This window comes from Lampris incognitus, chromosome 6 (genome assembly GCF_029633865.1).
Source record: "Lampris incognitus isolate fLamInc1 chromosome 6, fLamInc1.hap2, whole genome shotgun sequence".
Taxonomy (NCBI): Eukaryota; Metazoa; Chordata; class Actinopteri; order Lampriformes; family Lampridae; genus Lampris; species Lampris incognitus.
In genome coordinates, this window is record NC_079216.1 from 28,797,239 (window position 1) to 28,821,701 (window position 24,463).

Here is a 24,463-nt window from a genome sequence, read left to right on the forward strand (position 1 = left end):
GGCTAACGAAGGGTTAGACTTGAGACATTTTTACGGGCTTTACTAACACCACTGGTGGGGCTGAGGAAATTATATATATATATAGATATATATATCTATCTATATATATAGATATATATATATATCTATCTATATATATCTATATATATAGATATATATATAAAAGGAAGGTAGTAAAAAGAAACCCAAAAACAAAAAAACAACAACCAAAAAACCGAGCATCCCCCTCGGGGTGGAGAGGCAGGGGAAGATTGCAATGTCCATGCCATCAGACCACCACCACCACTACTACTACTACGTTGTGTAGAATATAACGGGACGGAACACGGGAGGCTGGTCGGTTTGGGTCGTGTGCCGTTTTGCCTGGATCGGTGGAGTCCTAAAAAGAAAAGAAAAAAAAAAAGAAATAAGACTCAAATAGTTCCGACAAACTGCTCCAACAAACAAACCCCTTTTGGAGACGCGAGAAGAGGAGAAGAAGCCGCATTTCAAGATCCGTTTTTCTTTTATATAATCCATCGGTTAGACCTCCAAGACTCACGTAGCTACTGCTCGTCCGGGCGGTGTTGTTACCGCTTCGCTCGCCGCGCGTCCTGCGCCGCCGCCGCCGCCTGCTCGGACTCGGGACGAACGAAAAAGTCGCTCGGATCCTCCGGCGGTGGAGCGTCAGCGAACAAAAGAGGCTGTCCGCAGCGCGACGCGCTCGGCGGAAGGGACGACGGAAGATACCGCGTTAATTCTACAGGTTGAGCGACTCCGGACGTCGCTGAAGTCGACTCTCTTTTTCCTCCCCCTCCCCCGAGGCACCCAAGCGTCGCTTTTTATCAGCTTCTGGGGGTTTTCCTCTCTGTTCTCGCTGGACAATCGTCAATTCTCACTCAGTGACTGAAGTTGCCGCATTGCAACAGGCGACGGAGCGAAGTGGAGGAGAAAAGATAACCCAGCCGTCCAGTTTGTATCTTTAGGTGAAAGAAGAACAAGAAGAAGACGAAGAAAGGAAACCAAACCATTAGAGGATAAAATTGTTTGAGACGAGATGTCGAGACGAAAACAGGCCAAACCGCGCTCCGTTAAAGGTAAGAGGCTGGCAGACAAACTCAGGCGAGGGGAAAGGCATGGCCAGTCAGATGTCAGGCACAACTGTTACAAAGATAGATGTGGGGACGTCTTTAATCAAACACAACCAAGGGGGAATCATCTATTTCCCAACAAATTGCTTGCAATTGAATTTTACTGTTTAGCTTGTTTGCTAAATGTTTGCAATTAGTCAGCAGGTGTTGTTATTTTTGTGTGTGTAATGAATTCATTCCCTCTAAGTTGTTGTGACCGTGGTATTCATTTGGCTAATGAACCCGTTTATTATTTGGCCACAAACTTAATTGTCATAAACTGCCCGTTGCTTCCTCGGGGAATACAAATTGGACTGTTTGACCCTAAGGCAGCTTACATGGCACTGACGCCATTATTTCTCCATGTACTATTCAGACATGACGTTAGTAAAATTCACAGCATAGTTAGGCCTACGTCTTAGTATAATTTATTAGCTTAATTAGCTTAATCGATCTTAATTTCTCTCTCTCTCTCATTCTAAAATTTGTAATGCACTGTACCCAAAACAAAGGAGATGTGGTGCACGGCTGGACATGTATGTGTTTCCTCTGAGGGTGTTTCTATTGGACATGCTCCCTCTTTCCTTACAAAGGTTCAATGCCCTCGATTGACACGACTATTACAACAGACTGAGACTGAGCTGCAAAGGTTGGGCACGTGTGTGTATATGACCCCAGGGAATAGGAAGTTGTTTATCCAAAAGTCATGGAAAGCCCAATTTATGGGAAGATTTTCTGTCTTCGAATAAGTATTACACTTTAACTAGTGTACCCCCCCCCCATTACGATGGAAAGATGTTCACTTCATTGCATGGCTGGACGGGCATCATGCATGTGGGCATGTGGTGGCCTTGGCCCCCATATTTCCTTTATGGGACCCAGATGGGCAATGAGACCGACTGACCATGTGGTCCTTTCCACCAACGCCATCCCCTCCCCCAGTTCTTAGATCATATAGGACCCCCCCCCCCCACCACTTGGAGGTGAACCAAAATGGAGCGAATGGAGCGTTGTGTTTCATATCTTAAGCCTATATGTGATGTGCGGGGGTCAGTTTCATATCAGTAGAAAAGGCAATGCACATACAGCACATGAGGCACTGTCAACATGTCTTTTTGTATGAGTTCAAGGAATCCACTTGGGTTTGGTCTGTCCGATATTAAGATGGGATTTTCACAAGAAAAATTGGACTTGGAAGTTAAGCAAAGCAGTTTGATTTACATCATTACTCCATTATCTGTGACACAGCCCAATAAGGGTGTCGGAGAGAGGATGAGGTAGTTATTTAAAGTTTTCAGTCATGGTGTATTTGTTGACCTGTGAACATGTCACGCCACAGCCTTGTTAGGATTTCCCTCAGTTGAGAAACCTAGCTTACTTTTATTTAAGGAATTGTACTTGGTGTTATCCAAATTATTTCGCCCGTAGACCCCAAAATAATGATCTAATTCTGCATTGTTCAGCAAAAGTAATGGATCAGTAGCAAAAGGATGGATCAGTACTCAATATCAGCCGATACGTCAAGCTTTGTACTTGGAATCGGTAGTGGCATTGAAAAATGTATATTGATGCATCCCTAGTAAATATGTGTGTCTTTGCAAGATCCACTTTTTTGTAGTTGGTTTTATGCGCATCATGGACACATGTGCCTTGTTGTATGTCTGCGCACACACCCTATGTGTGTGTGTGTGTGTGTGTGTGTGTGTGTGTGTGTGTGTGTGTGTGTGTGTGTGTGTGTGTGTGTGTGTGTGTGTGTGTGTCTGCCTGCTAGGCAGCCTGGTCTCAACAGCCTGAATAACCAGGACTTAGCTTCAGTCAGGCAGCGAAGCGAAGCGGAGCAAAGCAGAGCCGAGTTGCTACCACTGTGTGTGTTGTTTGTTTGTGTGTGTGTGTGTGTGTGTGTGTGGCAAAGGTACCACGGCCCTAGATATCCTACTCTTGCTTGCATAACTACCATGTGTCTTTCTGTGTGTGTGTGTGTGTATACATTGCTATCTCTTCTCCACACCTTGCCCCTGCTGACAGCTTGGCAAGACCTGGTATTGGAGCAAGAAAGCGAGGGGATAGAGGATATGTATATAAATGAGAGAGAGAGATGGAGATGGAGAGGGGGAAAGCAGGAGAGAGGGGCAAAGGGGAGAAGGGTGGAGAGAGGAGAGGTTGTTAGGGCAGCGGAGTGGTACGCGACAGGCGGAGGGAGAGAGACATGGTGGGAGGGCTAGAGAGAGGGTAAGGGGGGCAGGATGAGCCGAAGCATCGCTGGGGGATTATCTGTGTTTTCATGTTCTTCCGTCTTTCACCTGCTCACCCAACTCTGACTCACTGGCTGTATGACTGGCGAGCAAGGTGTGCCAACACAACAACAAAACAGCAAAAAGTACCGACTCACTGACCTCCCGCTTTAGGCTTGTGTAGACTCGAAAAGGCCCTGAACTGCCACTATGGGTACGTATTTTTTTCCTTTGATAACAGTAACTTCATAGATTTGTTTGATTTGTCAAATCAAGAGCCACACAAAATACAACAGAAGTAAGAGCAGTATGCCACAAAGCCACCGTATCAGACAGGAATATTAATATTAAAGGTCTTCCTCTCTCCTCCACTGGCCGTCCATCAGTCTGATGGGGCTATTTGAAGAGTCTAGCCTTAACAGCAATTACTTCTTGTTACCAGTGGGGGGGGGGTCTCGACTAATTGCAGTCAGTTAATTGAACTCGAGCTAATGGTACAACGATGGGCTGTGTAACTAGCTGAGGGGCTGAGAAGAGGAGGGGTGAGAGAAAGACGGGGAAAAATGAGAGCGCATGGCTCTTCTCTTATCAAAATATTATTTCAGTGGATTAATCCGTTTTTAATGTGTGTCTTTAGCGAGGCGGCAAAGCTCTCCTTCTCTGTCCGCTCCGGCAGCTTCGGTATCCTATCTCTTACTTTCTCTCTCTTTGCTCTCGGCCCCTTGAGTCTCTCATGCATTATGTAGTGATGATTATTACTTAATTACACATTAATAAATCCGCTTCATTTGCAGGACATTAAGCGGGAGTTGAGCGCACATGACAGGGAGTTAGATGGAAGCGAGCGAGGGAATGAGGAAGAGGGGGGAGAGGGAGGGAGAGAATAAGAAAAAGAGAGAGCGCAGTGTTTATTTGGTTCGTTTAGAGGGTTGTTTACAGTCAGTGGGACCAAAGGTGACCTTTGACCCAGAGAAGGCGGGCTGGCGGCAAGACTGGAGAGTGTTTAGCCAGGATCTTCAGCGCTAATGGCATCGTTTCCACTTGATCTCCTCTCTCTTTTCTCCCTCTCTCTCTGTCTTTGTCTCTTTCCTCCTCCTGCTCTATCCTTTCCTCCTCCCTTGCATGGTCGCAACTCTTGACCTTTTTGTACCCGACTAAAATCTTCCCCTGTAATCACATAGTTGGTATGTCTGTTATGCATTGGCTCTATTTACTTTAATTTCAGAGAAATTAGTGCGTTTAATGGCCACATTACACACAGGTAATACTTTTGTTCCTGATACACCTGTTTTGAGCCCTGCACAATTGTTGCTGCTGCCCCGTGATCAAGATAACCCAAGTTAGGTGATGAACGATATTCTGTGTTTAGAAAATACCAAATTCTTCAGAGGAAATCGTTTATATGTAATAACTTTTAATCTAAAAAGTGCCTTTTGCAACATTTAGTACCGATACGCAGAAAGCTAATTACTAGAGATGGTCGCGGGGTTGATATCAATTAAATTCTGTTGAACTGTTTGATATAATCTATTCAGATTGCCTGGCTCACAGTGATTTCCTCTGCAACGCTGCTCATAGCCTCAAATGAACCGACGTCTGAATGGCATCGATCATGAGATTTAGCTTTTAATTTTTGTCTGTTGTGGATGGCTGTGGAATATCAAAGCACTGACACATGTGCATCCTTTAGCCCGAAGCCATTATTTTAATACTCATGAAAAGACAAATACAAGACAACATGTATGTTTCCCATTGACTATTATTGACAAGGCCATAGTTGCTTAGCTGTTTACTGGTTAGCAATTATAAACTGAAGACTCTGCACTATGGTTATACATGGTAGTGTGAGCATGTTGGCAGTTGATGTGTGACAATGTGATGGACTGGCAACCTGTCAAAGGTGTCTCCTTGCAGTCCAGTGCCTTTTACAATGAGCTCCAACCCTCTGTGAAATGAACTTGGATAAAGCAGGTGTCAAGAATGGACGAATGAATGAAGCAATGACTGGTAAGAATGATTTTTTTCTTTTGTTGGATATTTCCCCCTTTTTCCCCCCGATTATATTTGGCCAATTACCCCAGTCTTCCGAGCCATCCCGGTCACTGCTCCACCCCCTCTGCTGATCCGTGGAGGGCTGCAGACTACCACATGCCTCCTCCTATACATGTGGAGTCTCCAGCCGCTTCTTTTCGCCTGACAGTGAGGAGTTTCGCCAGGGGGATGTAGCACGTGAGAGGATCACGCTATTCTCCCCAGTTCCCTCTTCCTCCTGAATAGGCGCCCCGACTGACCAGAGGAGGCGCTAGTGAGCGACCAAGACACATACCCACATCCGGCTTCCCACCCGCAGACACGGCCAATTGTGTTTGTAGGGATGCCCTACCAAGCTGGAGGTAACACGGGGATTCGAACTGGCGATCCCTGTGTTGGTAGGCAACGGAATAGACTGCTACGCTACCCAGATGTAATAACGATTTTAATCGGTCAGATTAATTTATATAGCCCTAATTTGTATTCACGCTCATGTTACATGTGAGGTCAATAAAGGCAAGCTGAAAGGCAAATAGGGTAAATTAAGTGTAACAATAAAGATCCTTATAATACATGTCAGCAGAGGCCTCAGAGAGCCCTGGCAGCCGCTGTAATTACTGTTTTACACTGAGCTCTGGACTGATGCTATTACTTTTACTGAACAATAAATTTAGACCATTTTGAGTGAGTTGAGGGAAAAAAATGAAATTCGGTCTCGCCATCTAACATTCTTGGTAGCTGTTGGTATGAGATTTTAGTTTTGGTGGACTTTTGCTTTATTAATTAATTCCCTTTCTAGCCTGGTTAAAGCATAACTGATACCATTATCACTCTTGTTGCACCCCTAGTGTGCACACCTGCATGAAATATTGTGTACTGTGTGCATCCACATCTGGATGTGTATAGCACAGTTTATTTCTGTTAAATCTTTTCTTTTTTGCTCTACTGTTTTCCTTTTTAATCCCCCTTGTCTCTCTGTCCCTCTATGCCTCTGTCCATCTGGCTTTTCCATTAGATCTGTTTTACTGTCACCCTTGGGCAAGAGCACAGAGACTCTCATTGGGCGACCGACTCCTATAAAACTCAACAGTGATTTGCCATTGCTGGGGGAATGGGAAAGGGAGGACGGAGGTGGAGAGCAAACACACGTGTCGCATGTGCATGTTTGTGTGCAACTACTGTACACTTTTGTTGCGTGATTGCTTCAAGTTTCTTTGGGGTGAATTTCATGGGTGGTAAGGATTTCAAATTAGCCACTCGTTTAGATTATTAGAAGACATTTCATATCGTGTTTATTCGTACAATTAAAAACGTAATTGTCTTCTCATTGCTGCAATCAGTGTGTGTAGCGCCACATTGACTTACCCCTGTTCAAAAGCTGGTATTGGCTTTGCATTAAGGCTTGCTGAACCATTAAATGGCTTTTCTCAGTTAGCTTTGTTAGAGATTCCATTGACTGCTCAGCAGGGGGTGAATTTGAATTTTTTTTGGTATCTTTTTTTTTTAAATGGGCAAAAACAAGCTAATGTAACTGTTGATTTGGGAAACCCAGCAGCACAAAGCCTTGCATGTAATGGGACTAACATTGGTTTGTGCTCAATCAGAGCCAATTTACTGTTCTCTTGAATATTCAGGGAACAATGGACCAGAACTTGTAGATTGAAGTATTTTTAAACTCATAGGGTTGCTCTTGGCTGTTAAACTCCGTGGCAAATAAGATTTTTTTTCCGACAGGTTTTAAGATATTAATTGTTTTGTAACTTTTTCCTCACGTAAATCACCCAAATAAGCTTCACCAATATCGTTCCTTTGTGCAAGTTGGGACCAACTGGCTTGCTACAGGTCAGCAGCCCATGTCTGTCTAGATATAAAAACATTCTATATAAAATATTCAGTGAAGCTTGTATTATGTCTTTGCAATAATGGATGAGATTGTGGCATCACTTAGTGGTTATGTTGGTGTTTCCATTGCAAGTATGCATTTTTGTGGCTGTGTGCATGCGTGTGTGTGGTTAGACTCATCGTTGAGCCCAGACAGAGTTAGCTCCCTTGATGAAGTGTGTGTATGCCAGTGACAACTCCTTATCAGTGGCCAGCCTGGTGCTGTGTGTGTGTGTGTGTGTGTGTGCGTGCGTGCGTGCGTGCGTGCGTGTATGAACAAGTAGTCATGGGCCAGGATTGGGTCCATTGTAGTGGCTTAGCTAGCCTTGTTTATCAGCTAGAAGCTCACTAGACCTTAACACACACCCACCACTCAGGAGACACGCATACACTTGCAGACACTCACAGTCCAGCTCAACTCTGTGTTTTGAGGCTCAGCTTTAAAGAAGAGAAAGATTATGCTGTTGGGTCTGCAAACACATGCATGCACACATAAATACTGTAGGCTTGGCCCGCCAACCTCATATCCCCCCACCAGCCAGTCCCAGAGGAGATGGTCCCCTCTAAGTTTCCTGCATGGTCCTGTGTGTGTGTGTATGAGAGAGATTACACTGTGTCTGTGTTTATCAGGGAGTATTATGATGTATTGCCTCCAGTGTCTGACTTTCTGGTTTGGGGTGTTTGATTTGTGTGCTGTGCTGCATATTACACGGATGAGCCAAAATATTATGACCACTCAGAGGTGAACCGGATAACGTTGATCATCTCCAAACAAGGGCACATAAAGTCTGGGTAGATTAGATGGTAAGCAAACAATAAGTTCTCGTAGTCAGTGTGTTGGATGCAGAAGAAATGGGCAGGAGTAATGAATGACATGAGTGACTTTGACGAGGGCCAAATTGTTATGGCCAGACGACTAGATCAGAGCGTCTCTGAAATCGCAAGGCTTGTGGGGTGCTCCTGGTCAGCAGTGGTGATTACCTACCGACACTGGTCTAAGGAGGGACAAACCGCAAACTGATGACAGGGTGTTGGGTGTCCAAGGCTCATTGATGTGCAAGGGTAACAAAGCCTATCCCGTCTACTCTGAACCGACAGAAGGTCTAATGTGGCAAGTCACAGAAAATTTTATTGATGGTTACAGGAGGAATGTGTCACAATGCATCACATCCTGCTGCATATGGGGCTGTGTAGCTGAAGACCGGTAAGAGTTCCTATGATGACCCCTGTCCACTGCCGAAAGCGCCTACAGTGGGCATGCAAGCGTCAGAACTGGACCTTGGAACAATGGAAGGAGGTCACCGGGTCCGATGAGTCCGTTTTCTTTTAGATCTCACGGATGGTTGTATACGTGTGCACCATTTACTTGGCGCAGAGATGGCACCAGGATGCATGGGAAGACGGCAAGCTGGAGGAGGGAATGTGATGCTCTGAGCAGTGTTCTGTTGGGAAACCCTGGGTATGGCCATTCATTTGGATGTCAGTTTGACATGTGCCAATGACCTAAACATTGTTGTAAACCAGGTACACCCCTTCATGGCAATGGTATTTCCTGATGGCAGTGGCCTCTTTCAGCAGGATAATGCACCCTGCCACACTGCACACATTGTTCAGGAATGGTTTGATGAACATGATGAAGTTTTCAAGGTGTTGCCTTGGCCTCCAAATTCCCCAGATCTCAATCCGATTGAGCAACTGTGGGATGCGCTGGACCAACAACTCTGATCCACAGCAGCTCCATCTCGCAACTTACAGGACTTAAAGGATCTGCTGATAATGTTTTAGTGTCAGATACCAGAGGACACCTTCAGAGGTCTTGTGAAACCCATGCCTCAACGTGTCCATGAGGGGGACCAACAGCAGGTGGTTATAATGTTTGGGCTCATCAGTATATTTCCTGTGGTTTGTACAATACATCAAAATCTTGTGTAACTTTTTTTTTGCACATTAATGTGACAACGTCTTATGGAAAGTACGAATCTGAATCTTTGGATTTCCATATTAAATTGGATCAAGCTGAACACAATTTCATATTTTGTAGGATGGGGCTAATGGGAATATGAGATGCATCTAATGTCAGATGGAATTTTTAGCCCCATACAGCATATGGATTATGCTAAAATTGCTAATGCTTTGTATGCCTAATTTGTTTTTCTTTTAAAGACATTGATTTCAATTGAACGTTTCTAGGATTCTCTTTGGGATGAGAAAATTCCATCACCCATTCAAAATTGATTGCATACTTTCAGAAATGTATAAGCATCAGTGGCAAATGCAGTTGGTTTTCTGTTTGATATTTTAGATGTCGCATTCATCTTAAACTATGTTTAGGTAGTAGACGTTCCTTCAATGAAACCAGCTTAAAGTTGCAACATTTACTGGGACAAGCCATTGTCAGTCCACAGGATAAATTAACTTAGCTGAAGTGCAGTTGAACAGATAAGTAAAAATGTATATGGAATTTATGAGGAAAAGAAAAAGATAAACCTAATAAAAAAAATTCAACAACAAGATACAAACCAAACGTGAGGGTATCCAGTTTGGAGTGACGATGACTCTTGCCCTGAAAGGAAAAGTAAACCCAAAGGTTAAAAATACAGTTAGGAAGATAGATTTTGATAAACTAACAAGTCATACAAATGATTGAAAATAAGCTAATAAATCTGTCTGCGAAAGTCAGTTTTTAAGCAGAATTCCCTCATTGACAATTTCATGAATTCTGCCATTGAAGCTATTTCTAAACACTCAAAGAAATTCCCCGGATCGCTAGTGTAAATGGGCCTAGCAAATGGCGAGTAAGACATGAATCACTGGGATCACAGGCCGTTACATCGACTGTTTTATTTACACCGTTCTCTGCTGTTAGTCTAGCTTTCCTTTCGAGTTACTTTCTGCCATTTTGGCTCTGGAGATTTACTTTGGCTTATGTGTGTTGTCTGTTCTGTGCTGATGAGCGACACTAGTCGCGTTTCTTAGCATTTAGCCTGACGGCTAGCTGATGGCTAGCTGATGGCATGTTGATGGCTAGCTGGCGGAACGCTGATGGCACACACCACTCTTGTAGCGGACAGCGTCACACCTCCAAGTGGCATTAGAACAGTGTATAAAAAACACAACTCGCTACTTTCTCACAAATGGTCAAACGTGCCTGAAATATTTCCTACAGGTTCTCAGTATTATGTACAAGCTACTGACCTGAAGTAATACTTGGGGTAGTATTGGTAGAGGATCAATGACCACACCGGGTTATAGAACTCAGGTTTAATCGTGGCTCAGTAGGCAGACGTAATAACCATACATGGTAGTGGTGTAACCATAATAACAGTCCGGGTAGTACATGACGCCTAGTGTAGTTCCAGTGGATATACATAGCATTATATCACTACATCCCCCCTGTTTAGTTTTCAATTTTTTCAGTATCAAAATACTCTATAACATTCGGTTATATAAACCAACATATCACACAATTCCAATGTGGTACAATCATTGATCAGCGTTGTACACTCATTACACAAAGGTTGCCTTCTCTTTTTTTTAAACTTTTTTTTTTAGACAACACACTCAGAATTGTCCATCTCACAAAACAATAAACATATTCAGAGCCCTCCTTTTGTGTGTGATTGTCTCTACTCATAGTCCTTGTAGTGAGCTGGTTTGGAAACAGCTCTTCCATATCTTGTGCGTACTGTCTTGTGTGTTTCACAGGTTTGGCTGGAAGAAGTTCCAGCTGCATGAGTGTCCCATTGAGGTTCTGTGAAGCGGGTTCTTGCGCTCCTCAGTGCATGGGGGTGGTGAATTTCCTGCAGGTGGCTCCCGCCACGTCTGAGTTTGTTCCCATTTGATGTTTGCACAATGTAGCTCCTTGGCTCATCGCACTTTTGTACGACGGTGGCTGGATACCAAGTCCCCTTTTCCTTGTTTAGGACAGATACGTGCTGTCCGGGACCGAGTGGAGGTAGTTCTCTGCCGCTGCTACGGTCATGATGTTCCTTCATGTTTGCTGTTCTCTGCTCCAGGTGGAGTCGGTTTTCCTCCTTGTCTGGGTCCCCTCGACTCGGCAGCAGGGTGGTGACCGGCCTTCCGAAGATCAGTTCTGCTGGTGATGGTAGTTTACTGTCGATGGGTGTTGCTCTGACCTGTAGTAAGGCCACTTGTATGTTACCTCCTTGTCTTATGGTTTTCTTCACAATGGATTTGATGTGTCGCACATGCCTCTCAATGAATCCATTGCTTTTTGGATAGTGGGGTGAGCTTGTCACGTGCCTGATTCCCCAGTCAGCCGTGAATTTCTTGAACGCATGCCCTGTGTACTGGGGTCCATTATCTCCGATTCCACGACATATTTTCCTAGCTTGTTTAGCTGCACCATTTATTTCTTCATCTTCTAAATACAGAGTCATTTTCTGTTTATACAGTGAAATTGCCTCACCCAGGTCCGGGTCTGACCAATTCGTCAGTAGATGCGATGCCATGATGTCTCCTGTTGCTAGCTAGCTAGTTAGCTTTGCGGCTAGCTCAGCTCTGGCGCACTCTTGCTTGAATGATGACAGAAATTATCCACGGACAATTTTATCAGTCTATCTTCATTCTTCATAGAGAGTACTTTACCGCTGCCACCATGAAGTAATACTTGGGGTAGTATTGGTAGAGGATCAATGACCACACTGGGTTATAGAACTCAGGTTTAATCGTGGCTCAGTAGGCAGACGTAATAACCATACACGGTATTGGTGTAACCATAATAACAGTCCGGGTAGTACATAACACCTAGTGTAGTTCCAGTGGATATACATAGCATTATATCACTACATGACCCATCCATGTATTTACATTACATTTTCTATCCCTATAAGGTAACCCGATGCATTTATTTAAATCTTCCTCCCTACTGCCACTCTTCTATCCATCCTTCTATTACTTCTCACCGCTTCCCCTTCATCTTGTTTTTTCCTTCCCCTGTTCTTTCTCAATTTTATTCTTTCGCTCTCACATTACACATGCCTGATTTCTCCTTTCCTCATGCCCTCCCTTCCAACCCCCCCTCCCTCCTTCCATCCATCCATCCATCCATCCATCCATCCATCCCGTTCTGTACATTAAACATTAGCGGCGGGGGCAATTAGCAGTGCCCCTCAGCACACCTGGCTGATGCATAATATATTTATTGGGCTGCCCTCCCTACCTCTCTCTCTGGTATACACACACACACACACACACACACACACACACACACACACACACACACACACACACACACACACACACACACACACACACACAGTTTTTGCTTTTCTTTCTCCCTCTCTACCTCCAACTCTTTCGGCCCACACTCCTCTATGCTGCTGATCAAAAGAGTTGCTTTGGGGAAATGGGAAACGAGTGTGTGTGTGTGTGTGTGTGTGTGTGTGTGTGTGTGTGGACTGTTAGAGCTTTGTGATTTCTGGTCTGATCCCGTGTAACCCCTTGGCTTGACCTCTAGGCTAGGTCAAAGGTCACTGGGCTAGTCAGTTCTCTCGATAAAAGACTTGAGCTACGAACAGAATGTTTCTGTGTCATTGAGAATTTCCTCCTAAAAATATGTAGAAAATATATAATTTTATAATATAGCTCAATTGCATTGTATTCTCTATTTTGACAACCTGCCCATTGTCATCCTACAATTTATCATTTTCTATATTTCAAGGCTAGGGCTAACTTATATTGGGAAAAAAGTCAACATTTTAATATTTTTGTTGTTGGTTTTTTTTGCACTGTGTATTGCATTAAAGGATAAGAAAAGAGTTACAATATTTCACCAGATAAACGCAGTTTTTACTCTTTCAAATCCCCATTTGCAAATAATTTATTCCCCTAGCAATGATTAAGGTGATTTTAGAAGGGCAAATAAGATGGATTTTCATGAAATAATTAAATCAGACTAAATTATATTATTTGTCTGATGCACCAGAATATTTTTCTTCAAGAATAGTCATAGAAAAGCAGACCTCGCTAGATTTATTTTTCTATCAACTTGGTTTAATTTTCTATCAAGCAGTAAGACTTTAAACCAAACGTTACACTCTTTGCAATGTGACTTGCACACGTGTACTCTACATTGCAATGTCAATTCTCAAACGATAGATTGTTCAGCCCGTTGAAGGCACCTCTGTTGAATATATTCACATATATCCAGCCTCTCTGCAGACATTTTGACAGTCTGCAGTCAAACACTGTTTTCTGTTTATTGCATATAAGATTGTGCGGTATGACCCAAGTACAAATCTTGAGGTCAGCCTTGTCAGGAGTTACAGCCAGATCGGTCAGCCGTGTTTTAAAGTTATGCTCTTCCTTTGCAGACAGTCTTTTTTACTAGTCAAGCATTATATTTGTTTACAGGTGTGCTGGCACACCAGCATGCTGTGACTCACTGGCTGCTCAGCAAATAGAGAACCTTAGCAGCTCATAGCAACGGTCACAATTCTAAAATGCTGTTGCAGGCCATCCATTCAAGACTATGTGAGTGTGTGTGTGTGTGTGTGTGTGTGTGTTGGGTGGGGGGGCATTTAAATTTGTATCTGTATTTACTGAGACAGCAAAACCATGTGTATTTGGCTCCCCCCTTTTTTTTCTCCCCAATTTTATCTGGCCAATTACCCCACTCTTCCAGTCCGTCCCGGTTGCTGCTCCACCCCTCTGCTGATCCGGGGAGGGCTACAGACTACCACATGCCTCTTCCGATACATGTGGTGTCACCAGCCGCTTCTTTTCACCTGACAGTGAGAATTCACCAGGGGGAGGATCACGGTATTCCCCCCAGGTCCCCGTCCCTCCTGAACAGGTGCCCCGACCTACCAGAGGAGGCGCTAGTGCAGTGACCAGGACACATACCCACATCTGGCTTCTCACCTGCAGACACGGCCAATTGTGTCAGTAGGGATGCCCAACCAAGCTGGAGGTGACATGAGGATTCAAACTGGCAATCCCCGTGTTGGTAGGCAACAGAATAGACTGCCACGCTACCCGGATGCCCCTATATTTGTATTTGTACTTGAGTAAAACTGGAAGAGGGTGCAGCCTAAACCGGAAATAGTTATGAGGTGTGTTTTCCTCACGATTGTGGCAAAAGGCCTCCAAAAACAAACTATATTATCATTATTAATATTTTATTTGGTTCAGGAAAATCCATATTCCAGACCTGGGCCCATCAGTGAGGTGGGTCTTTAAAAGGAGAGAGAAAAAAAGATCTGAATGGCAAATAGATCACCTATTGCTGTTGAGCTATTGGGCAACATTTTTATTCTAGCTACCTCAGACTTATAACAGTTTTTTTGAGACACTCTGATGCAAAGTCATCAGTTATTAATAAAGCGCACTGTGCACATATGCACATGCAAACACCCAGACGAGCTGCTGGTGCCCTGCAGAAAGCCACAGTACCAGCTACAATTTGAAGCAATGTGACAATAAGAAAAACCACACACACACACACACACACACACTCGTGCACACATAACTATTCAACAGAAGACACGCACAATCCTTTGGCAAGCCAAAGTACACTAGATGACACCAGAGCCATGGACCACCACACTGTTTGCCCCCTCTCTATTTTCTGCCCCCTGCCAAACATACATGCACACAGGCATACAAAAATCCAGTCAGGCTGCTGGTACCTCAGACAAAGTAAAATCAGAGGCAGCATAGCCAGCAGCAATGATTATTGCTGTTATGAATGATGCTTAAATACATGAGCGTGTCCAGCTCGGCCACAGGTAAAAAACACTGGACTACACAGTAGACATAACCAAGCAAAAGATGTCTAAAATGTTTAACGTACTAGTGCTGCTCTATTTGAAGGCAGAATTCATCCTTCTGTCTTTCTGAATGAAGCAATTGATCACATGGTCTTACAGTTCATCTTTAGTCTGAATACTATTTTTAGTGATGGGAAGCTTCTCTTGAAACTTCCCTCTTGAGAATGGCTTTGACAACAAGTCCACACCAAATCTACCCCTTCCCCTCCTTCTGCCGTAGTATTTGATAGATTTGCACAAAACTAGCTGAAACTAAAGGTTAAACTGTTGACTTGTCTAGTTTAGGTCACTTGTCCTCAACAGTCTCATGAATTGAACTGACAGCAAGAATCTGTTTGGCTCCCGCAGTGCAGCAAACACCAAAGTCAGCTAAGGCCCGTTAGCTTGCCCTGCAATGTGCAACACCCGCCCAATTACAGTGGTTGATCGATCGATGGATTAAGTTGATTATTTGATTAATGTGGCGGTTGTACATCTAACAGCGGAAAAAATCAGTGGTGATTCTGAAGTGCCTGGTGGTAGAGCACAGGTTGTAGTTTCACCAAGAGATATCCCATGGAAAATAGGATTAAATTGAATAATGGAACCATATCAGAACACTTATATTAAGAGTTAGTGTTAGCAAAAAAGTGAGAGAATCTAAGGAATGAATGACAATAGATTGATACAAATCACGATATTACATATTTGTGAAAAACAAAAATCTCTTACTGTTGGGCCAGCAGAGAAGAAATTGGTGGTCCTGACAACCTACCACATTTGGGTCAAATGTGGCTCAAAATGTCTGACCCTGCAACAAACTTCATCAAAGACTATACCTCATTGTATTGATTTATTTCCAAATTGTCAAAATTGTGTCCAGGACAGTGTAAAGACCACAAAAATTGTAGTGTGAATGTGACTTTAGTTTATTTTAAACCTTGTCCAGATGTTTCTGCCATAGTGTTAGTATGGACTTTATAAAGCTTGGAATGAATTTGTGCCAATCTGGGGTTTCTCTTATAGCCCATAGACTGTCTGACCAAAGAGTTTAGCATGTACCACTGCATCTCAGGTCCACAACCTGTTAAAGGCCATGAAGTTGATTTCTTTGTCTGTCTGTCTGCTACCCCCTCCCCTCCAGGCTCAGACTAGTGCAAGGCTTCCTCAGAGTGCGGTCTCTCAGACAGAACAAGCTGTTGGTATTGTGGTCCTTTATAAAGGCCATTCTGTTGTCCCTTTGTACTGACGCTCCCTGTACCAGTGGTCCTATTTAGCGGTGGGAGTACTCAGTTGGTTTTTCTGACTCCCTTTCATTCACCTCCTCGGTCAAAAGGCAAGAACCCCCTTTGCAGAGGGGTATAATGAAGTTCAGAGAGAGAGAGAGGGGGTGAGATACTTATTCAATCCCCATACCAGGGATGGAAGAAAAAAATAAGTTTAGAATGGAAATGGTGGGAAAGAAAGAAATGGTTCATTTTGAAGGAAATGCGTTGCATAAATCCTAGATACTTCTATGAAGTGTTCTCTGCCTCCCTTGTTCTGCATCACACTTTAATGGTGTGGATATTATCTTAATTTGCACTAGTATTTCAGTTTGTTGAAATGAATATGGTTTGTTATTAAGACATACTGCAAATTTTTTTGTGTGACCCATTGACATAAGAAATACAAACACTGAACAGCAGGTATCTCAGATTACAGATTCTTTATTTAAAAATGTGCATTGTCAGGTATGTCTCAGGTTCTTAAAACATGGCAATGTGCCTTATGGTGATACATGCAAACGTATCCAAGGCAATTTTGGAGAGAATATTTGCAAAACCACAGGCAATGAGTATGAGCAGTGAGTAAGGCTATTCACGAGCAAGGAAGAATGTACACATTTCTAAGAGTTGAATGAGCAAAGATGGATACAACTACATAAATATCCATCTTCTAACTCTCTATACGGTATGTACACTTTCTTATCCCTTTGTTCCAGTGTTTTTACATTTTCGTTGCATTTGACACAACGGTATATGTGTTTGTTAGCTAGCATTAGCTGATAATGCTAAGAAAGTGAGCTTTAACCAGAGATGGCATTTGCACATTGAAATCAGATTTGGGTTTTATTAAATGTTACTTGTCAGTCAGTGTCTGTCAGAGCAAAAATCACTCAAACTGTGAGGTGGGCTATACTGGTAGGTCATCTGACCCATTTTCCCATTTAATTTTATGATATTGAAGATTTGCTGGAGTTTTGCTGCTAGTTAAGGCCGGCTGGCTAGCTATCACTCTTCACAAAAACTCCACAAAAGCACGTTTCAGGAGCTGCAATAAAAGATGTTAGTTTTTCCTTTAATTTTTATTCCACTTTTTTTCAGATAGTAGTTCATGTTCCATTAAGTGAGCTTTTTTCCATTGTCAAGATAATCCATCTACCTGACAGGTGTGGTATGTCAAGATATTGATCAAACAGCCTGATTGTTATACCAGGTGCAACTTGCGCTAGAGGCAACAATAGGCCACTTTAAAATGTGCGGTTTTGTCAGATGAAACAATACCACAGTTGTCTCAAGTCTTAAGGGAGTGTGCACTTTGGCATGGTGGCTGCCTGAATATCCACCAGAGCTGTTGCCAGGAAACTGAATGTTCATTTAGAGGAGGTGGTATATTGTGGAGAATTTGGATGCAAGTCCAACTCGTCTCACAAACACTGACCACGTTACTGCCATCCCAACTTATGAAAGCTACATCTTTACCCGCTGAATCATCTGAGATGCCTGAACAGCTGTCTGACGCAGGTGGTTTGCACAACCAAAGAATTTCTGCACAATCTTTTTGAAACCATCTCAGGAAAGCTCCTGTGTGTACTGGCCATCCTCACCAGGGCTCATCTCTGACTGTGACTGTCGGTTAACTGTGTGACGGATGTCATTCAGCCATTGAAGAAGAGTGGGCTCAAATTCCACAGGCTACAGTCAATCAATAACTGAGTCATGTCAATGCAAAGAAGAGATATCCCTCTGCATAAGTCTATCAGGGCTGACTAAAAGTAATTAGTGGATTTCTGAACGACGACCATTCCTTATCTGTGACAAACACGTCTGTCTTCATTTTTAAGTGAAAACCTCAGTTAAGTACTCTGTGAGTTTATTCCACTTGACTTAAACGGACTGTAACTCAGTAAGATTACAGAAATTATCACCTATAGCATTTTTGAATTGTATTATTGCCATAATCCAATATGCTAGCTGCCTTGGTGAAATGGCACAAAATAATTGGCTATATATGGTCACTTGTTGAACCAATAGAAACAGTCTAGTTGAGCCATAGGCAGACTTAAGGTGCAAGTTCGTATTCAGTTCTACAGCAAAAGACAACAGCAGATGAGCATGAGGAGAGAAGGGGAGACCTTGAAAGAACTTTTCTTGGGTTTCTCTCCTTTTTAATAAATGCTTTATGTCTGCATCAGGCAGAACAGAATAAGAGAGGGAGAGAGAGAGGTGAGGGAAAGTGGTGAAGCTAAAAGAGAATAGCAGATTGAAGGCTGAGGAGGGTGATATGGTACATTAGGGGCTGTGTGTGTGTGTGTGTGTGTGTGTGTGTGTGTGTGTGAGAGAGAGAGAGAGAGAGAGAGAGAGAGAGAGAGAGAGAGAGAGAGAGAGAGAGAGAGAGAGAGAGAGAGAGAGGAGAGAGAGAGAGAGAGAGAGAGAGAGAGAGAGAGAGAGAGAGAGAGAGAGAGAGAGAGAGAGAGAGAGAGAGAGAGCACATTATGTTGTGTTCTCCAATGCACCCCAATGTTAAAAATGCAGAAGCCTTGTCTGCCTTGGACTGATGGAGTTGATAAGCAGCCAGGGGATGAGCCCACCAACACACCACTCTTCAATCTGCTTGTAATTTCATGATAATTTTCTCTGACCTTGTGAGGAGCAAATTACAAAAAAATGCATAAAATGGGATAGAATATGTACTTAAAAAAACCCAAAACAACAACTATGACAAGCTGCCCATATCTTGGAGGAATAAATGGATTTCCAGTGTAGAAGTGTCCATTCTGAGCCAATGGATGATGAACTGTGCTGGGATGTGTGCCTCAGTCGGTGGCTTAAACCTATTGTGGCCTGCACATAGGGAGACTGTTTATTTGCAAAACAATAGTTGATGGTAACATGGTAACATTTTTGTTGTTGTTGACAGCTCAGATTTGTTGTTAATTTAAACACCGTTTGGATGGTATCAAAAGTGTTGACTAGAATGGTATTTGTTGCCAGACACTTTAACATATTGACCATTAAGGATGAAGTGGTTAAGTATTAGGTTTGGTAGTGCTTTCTTACCCAGCTGCAAAACCAGAACGCCAATTTTCTCCTAAAACTACAAATATCGCCAACAATTTTCCTAATCCTAATTCTTTTTTTTTTTGTGTGTGGGGGGGATTTCACTCGGTCAATTACACCACTCTTCTGAGCCATCCCAGTCGCTGCTCCACCCCCTCTGTCGATCCAGACAGGGCTGCAGACTACCACATGCCTCCTCCGATACATGTGGAGTTGCCAGCCACTTCTTTTCACCTGACAATGAGGAGTTTCGCCAGGGGGATGTAGCACATGGGAGGATCATGCCATTGCCCCCAGTGCCCCCACCCCCCGAACAGACGCCCCAACTGACCAGAGGAGGCGCTAGTGCAACGACCAGGACACATACCCACATCCGGCTTCCCACCTGCAGACATTGCCAAATGTGTCTGTAGGGACGCCTGACCAGGCCAGAGGTAACACGCGGAGTCGAACCGCTGACCCCTGTGTTGGTAGGCAACGGGATAGACTGCTACACTACCCGGATGCCCCTACCTTATCCTAATTCTATTTCAACCTGAAAATGAGATGTTATAGTTACTGCCATTCTTGAAAAGAGGCAAAAATTGGTTGAAAAGCAATTTACCTACAAGAAAATGTTTGTCTTAAGATGTCTCAGAAGTGAGGCTTGGATTGTCATTGATTTGAATGGATGACCTCTAGATAGCTGGCGAGGAGCCGTATTGGGCAGGAAACCCTGCCTCTACTGTATTTAGTTTGTGTTCGGGATGGATTTTAGATGACACCTTTTTACTTGTCAGTCAAAACACTGACAGAGCAATGCTCAAAAGGTGCACGTGTCTCTATGTGTGCCTTTGCTTTAGCATGTCTGTGCTCGTGTGTGTGTGTGTGTGTGTGTGTGTGTGTGTGTGTGCGTGCGTGTGTGTGTGTGTGTGTGTGTGTGTATGTGTATGTATGTTGTTGTTTCTCCCAAAAGAAGCATGACGAGTGAGTTAATCTGTTCGCTAGCAATGTGGCATGACACAAAGCTCTCTATTTCTCACTGCCTCTCTTTCCCTATCTCGTTCCCTCTCTAAAAGCCTAATCAAGTTTGTATCAAACTAAATAATGCCTTAGCGTGAAATTGGAGTCTCCAGTCAGAAAGCACTCCCCAGCCTGTACTACAAGAGAAGGCAATTATGTACCCCCTCAAGCCACTTCCCTCCACCCTCCTAGTCCTTAATCTGCGTGTTGGGCATGAATATGATCGTGTGTGTGTGTGTGTGTGTGTGTGTGTGTGTGTGTGTGTGTGTGTGTGTGTGTGTGGTGTGTGTGTGTGTGTGTGTGTGTGTGTGTGTGTGTGTGTGTGTGTGAGTGTACGCGTGAACGTGTCTACTCCAGTCTACAGTTGTGAGTTCATGGTGTTGGGGGGACTTCTAGTTCAGTTATTTCTGGAACCTTCCCCAGAGTGGAGCCACTCGAGAGGAATGCTCTCCCTCTCCTCCTGCTCTCTCACCTCCTCTCTCCACTGTGTCACAGTTCCCCTCTCTCTCCATCTCTCTCTCTCCCCCACCCCACCACCTCTTTCTCCTCTCTACTCTTTCTCTCGTTTACTCTCTCTCCTTCTGCCACTTCGTCAGCCTTGTCCTCCTCACCCCTTCCCTCTCCTAACGCTGACTTCCCTTCATCTCTCTTCCTCACCTCTGCAGATCACCTCCTGTCTCAGGCTCCCGTTTTCCTCTTCTCACTCTTCCTGCCGCCTTCTCCTCCGACAGACAAGACAAAAAAATAAAAAACAAATGTCAGATCAGAGAGGATCTTTAATCTCATGCTGTGTTGTTTGGCCCCTTACATCCACCATGTGCTTGTGTGTGCGAGTGTGTTGTGCATGTTGTGTGAGTGTCAGAGAGCATGCAAGCCCGTGTTTATTTGTAACGATGACTGTGTTGCGCTAGGCATTGAGACAGGTGGAATTTGAAAAGAGCTGTTAAACACTCACTGTTGTGCATGTGTGTCTGTGCTGTTTTTCATATGATATGTATTATTCTGTTTCCTGTTTCTGTTTACCACTGATGCTGTGTGAGGTATGTGACACACTGCTGGGAGAGCGGTGGAGAGAAATGTAGTCTTGAGTCAAGAGTGCAAAAAGGGTAAAAAAGAGGAAGCCTCTCACATTTACATTATGATCATGGGCAGCATGGTGGCCCAGTGGTTAGCACTGTTGCCTCACAGCAAAACGGTCCTGGGTTTGAAACCTAGGCCATCCCCAGGTCCTTTCTGTGTGGAATTTGCATGTTCTCCCTGTGTCTGCGTGGATTTCCTTCGGGTGCTCTGGTTTCCTCCCACCATCAAAAAGACATGCATGTTAGGGTTAATACTCCTGCCTGTGCCCCTGAGCAAGGCAATGGAAAGAAGAACTGGAGTTGGTCCCCGGGTGCTGCACCGGGTGCTGCAGCTGTCCACTGCTCCTATATAGTAGGATGGGTTGAATGCAGAGAACAAATTAATTGTAACTGAACAAGTTTACAGTGACAAAATAAAGTGGCTTTCTTTCTTCTCATTATGATTGTTTTCTCTTGGCACATCCATCTTTGATCATGGCGTTGCACTACTCGAGCTTTGGAGGGGGAATGAGGTGTGTGTGTGTGTGTGTGTGTGTGTGTGTGTGTGTGTGTGTTTGGGATAGTTTTGGTGATGTTGCATAACAAGTAAGTTGGTTAGGTCAGCACGGCTTAAAACCGCAGTGGCCATAGAGAATGAGAGGAAGATTGTTATTACTTCTTTAATGTGGTGCAGCAATACTGTGCGTGTCTATGGCCATGCCAATAAAGCTCCACTGAACTGACATTAAGAGAGAGAAGGGGGATGTGGAGGAAAAGGGTGGTTTGGAAAGGGGGAAAGAAATTGGCAAGAAGATGGATGGATAGAAGGAGGAAAGGTAAAATTAAAGTGCAGATATACTAGATGGAGAGAAAACTAGAGGGAAATGGAGAGGGGAGATATGACGGCGAGAGGTATGTGTAACGGGGGCAGTCCTATGCTGTTCTATGCTGGTCAGCCTGCTGCACGCCCGTCACTCTCATCATTAGCTCTGCGTTGTGTTCTATTTTGGGTGGGGCCCCAGGTGTTGTGGGGGGCCCTCAGTCTCTCATCATCATCATCATCATCATGATCAAAGAAGGAGGGGGGACACACAGGACTCTATTTGGCCCACCTTGCCATTTATTTTGGTTTCAAACCCTTCGACAAACGTCCAGTCCTCCAGCTGGAGCGGTGTTTCTTACGGACGTGGGGGTCGAAGCTCAACCACTGCCCGGACTTCACTCGTGTGCGTTAGAAGGAGAAACCGTCCACGGGACTCCGATGTAAGAAAGGATAAACAAGTATTTTATCCCACAGCTTGCGGTATCTTCTTACAGGGATACTCAAGGTTACGTTCTCCTCAACCAGCAAAACTGTGCTACGGTAAGAAACACGCGTGGCTCGGCTCGATCGCTGCTTGAGACTCCTCCCACAAAACAAAAATGGCCTCTCCCGCGTTCCCTCTTCCGTGTACCCACAAGACCTCTCTCTTAAAGCGACAGTACAAGTATATGACGGTCGTTATAAAACATACATAAAAGTAAATAATGCCATAAAATAAAATGTAGTAAACACAAATAACAGCACACAGACAGGATTTGGTGATATTTCGTACTCAAACAAAATAAAATAAAAACATTAATTTTCACCTGGTTACATATGGAAGAGCAGAATGAAAAGAAGAAGAGACAGAAAGGAAGAATATTTTCAAGTTCAACTTTGTTGTCATATGTATTCACAATTGGCGTCCGGGTAGCGTAGCGGTCTATTCTGTTGCCTACCAACACAGGGCTCATGGTTTGGTCGGGTGTCCCTACAGACACAATTGGCCATGTCTGTGGGTGGGGACCCAGATGTGGGTATGTGTCCTTGTCGCTGCACTAGCGCCTCCTCTGGTCAGTTTAGGCGCCTGTTCAGGGGGGAGGGGGAATTGGGGGAATAGCTCGATCCTCCCATACGCTACATCCCCTTGGTCAAACTCCTCACTGTCAGGTGAAAAGAAGCGGCTGGCGACTCCACATGTATCGGAGGAGGCATGTGGTAGTCTGCAGCCCTCCCCGGATCGGCAGAGGGGGTGGAGCAGCGACCGGGGCGGCTCGGAAAATAGGGTAATTTGACCAAGTACAATTGGGGAGAATAAGGGGGGGGGGGAAATCCAACCCCCCCAAAAAAACAATGAAGTTATTGTGCTCTGGCTCTCTGTCTTAACACAAGGACACAAGGACACACCATCCCAAAACAAAACGAAACAAAAAAATGCTGCAGACCTACATAGACTATGTACACAATGCATTCATACATTATATGCACAATATACAGTACACAATAACACAACGATGTAAGGTGCTGTTCAGCAGCCTGACTGTCTATGGAAAGAAACTATTACTGAGACGGGCGGTGTGTGAGGTGATGCTCCGGGAATGGTTTTTACATGGAAGGAGCGAGAACAGAAGATGAGCGAGGTGACCGGTCCTTAATGATGTTCTGGGCTTTCCTTTTGCAGCGAGCGGTGTAAATATTAGGAAGTTGCGGTAGCTCCATGGCAGTGATTTTTGCTGTTGTATTTACCTTCCTTTGAATCAGGGAGGAAAGAGGAAGAGTCAGCAGGATAGAAGGGAAATCGGAGTGGGAGAGAGGGAGAGATGGAGAACGCGATGGAGCTTGTCCGCCAGGCTTTGTTGTGTTGTTGTACTCTCTCTCTGTCTGCCATCCATCTAAGCCCTCTGCTACCTCTTTTTCTCTCTCTCTCCACACACACACACACACACACACACACACACACACACACACACAAAATCATCACATGCACAAAAACACACTTGTCCCACTCCCCAGTCTAGCATGGTGTTTCTGGCCAGTGGCTCAGTGTGTGTGTGTGTGTGTGTGTGTGTGTGTGTGTGTGTGTGTGTGTGTGTGTGTGTGTGTGTGTGTGTGTGTGTGTGTGTGTGTGCGCACACCAACATGTGTTTATGTAAAGGCTGTTTTTGTTTAGAACACAGGCAGGCAAGCAGAGAACACGGTTTTACTGCTGATAAAAGTATTTGGTTAATCAGCTTCTGTCCCTGTCCCCTGACTAA

The 24,463-nt window shown here is 44.2% G+C and overlaps 1 protein-coding gene across 5 annotated transcripts in view; it reads left to right on the top strand.

Moving 5' to 3' along the window:
• The first annotated feature begins 323 nt into the window (after nucleotides 1–323).
• Nucleotides 324–24,463, top strand: part of znf423 (zinc finger protein 423) — a 291,640-nt gene continuing 267,500 nt past the window's right edge. For all 5 annotated transcript variants that reach the window (XM_056282729.1, XM_056282731.1, XM_056282730.1 and 2 more), the window contains exon 1: nucleotides 324–1,076. In XM_056282729.1, the coding sequence (XP_056138704.1) occupies nucleotides 1,037–1,076 (40 nt within the window). In that variant the 5' untranslated portion in view covers nucleotides 324–1,036. The remainder of the gene's footprint in view (nucleotides 1,077–24,463) is intronic.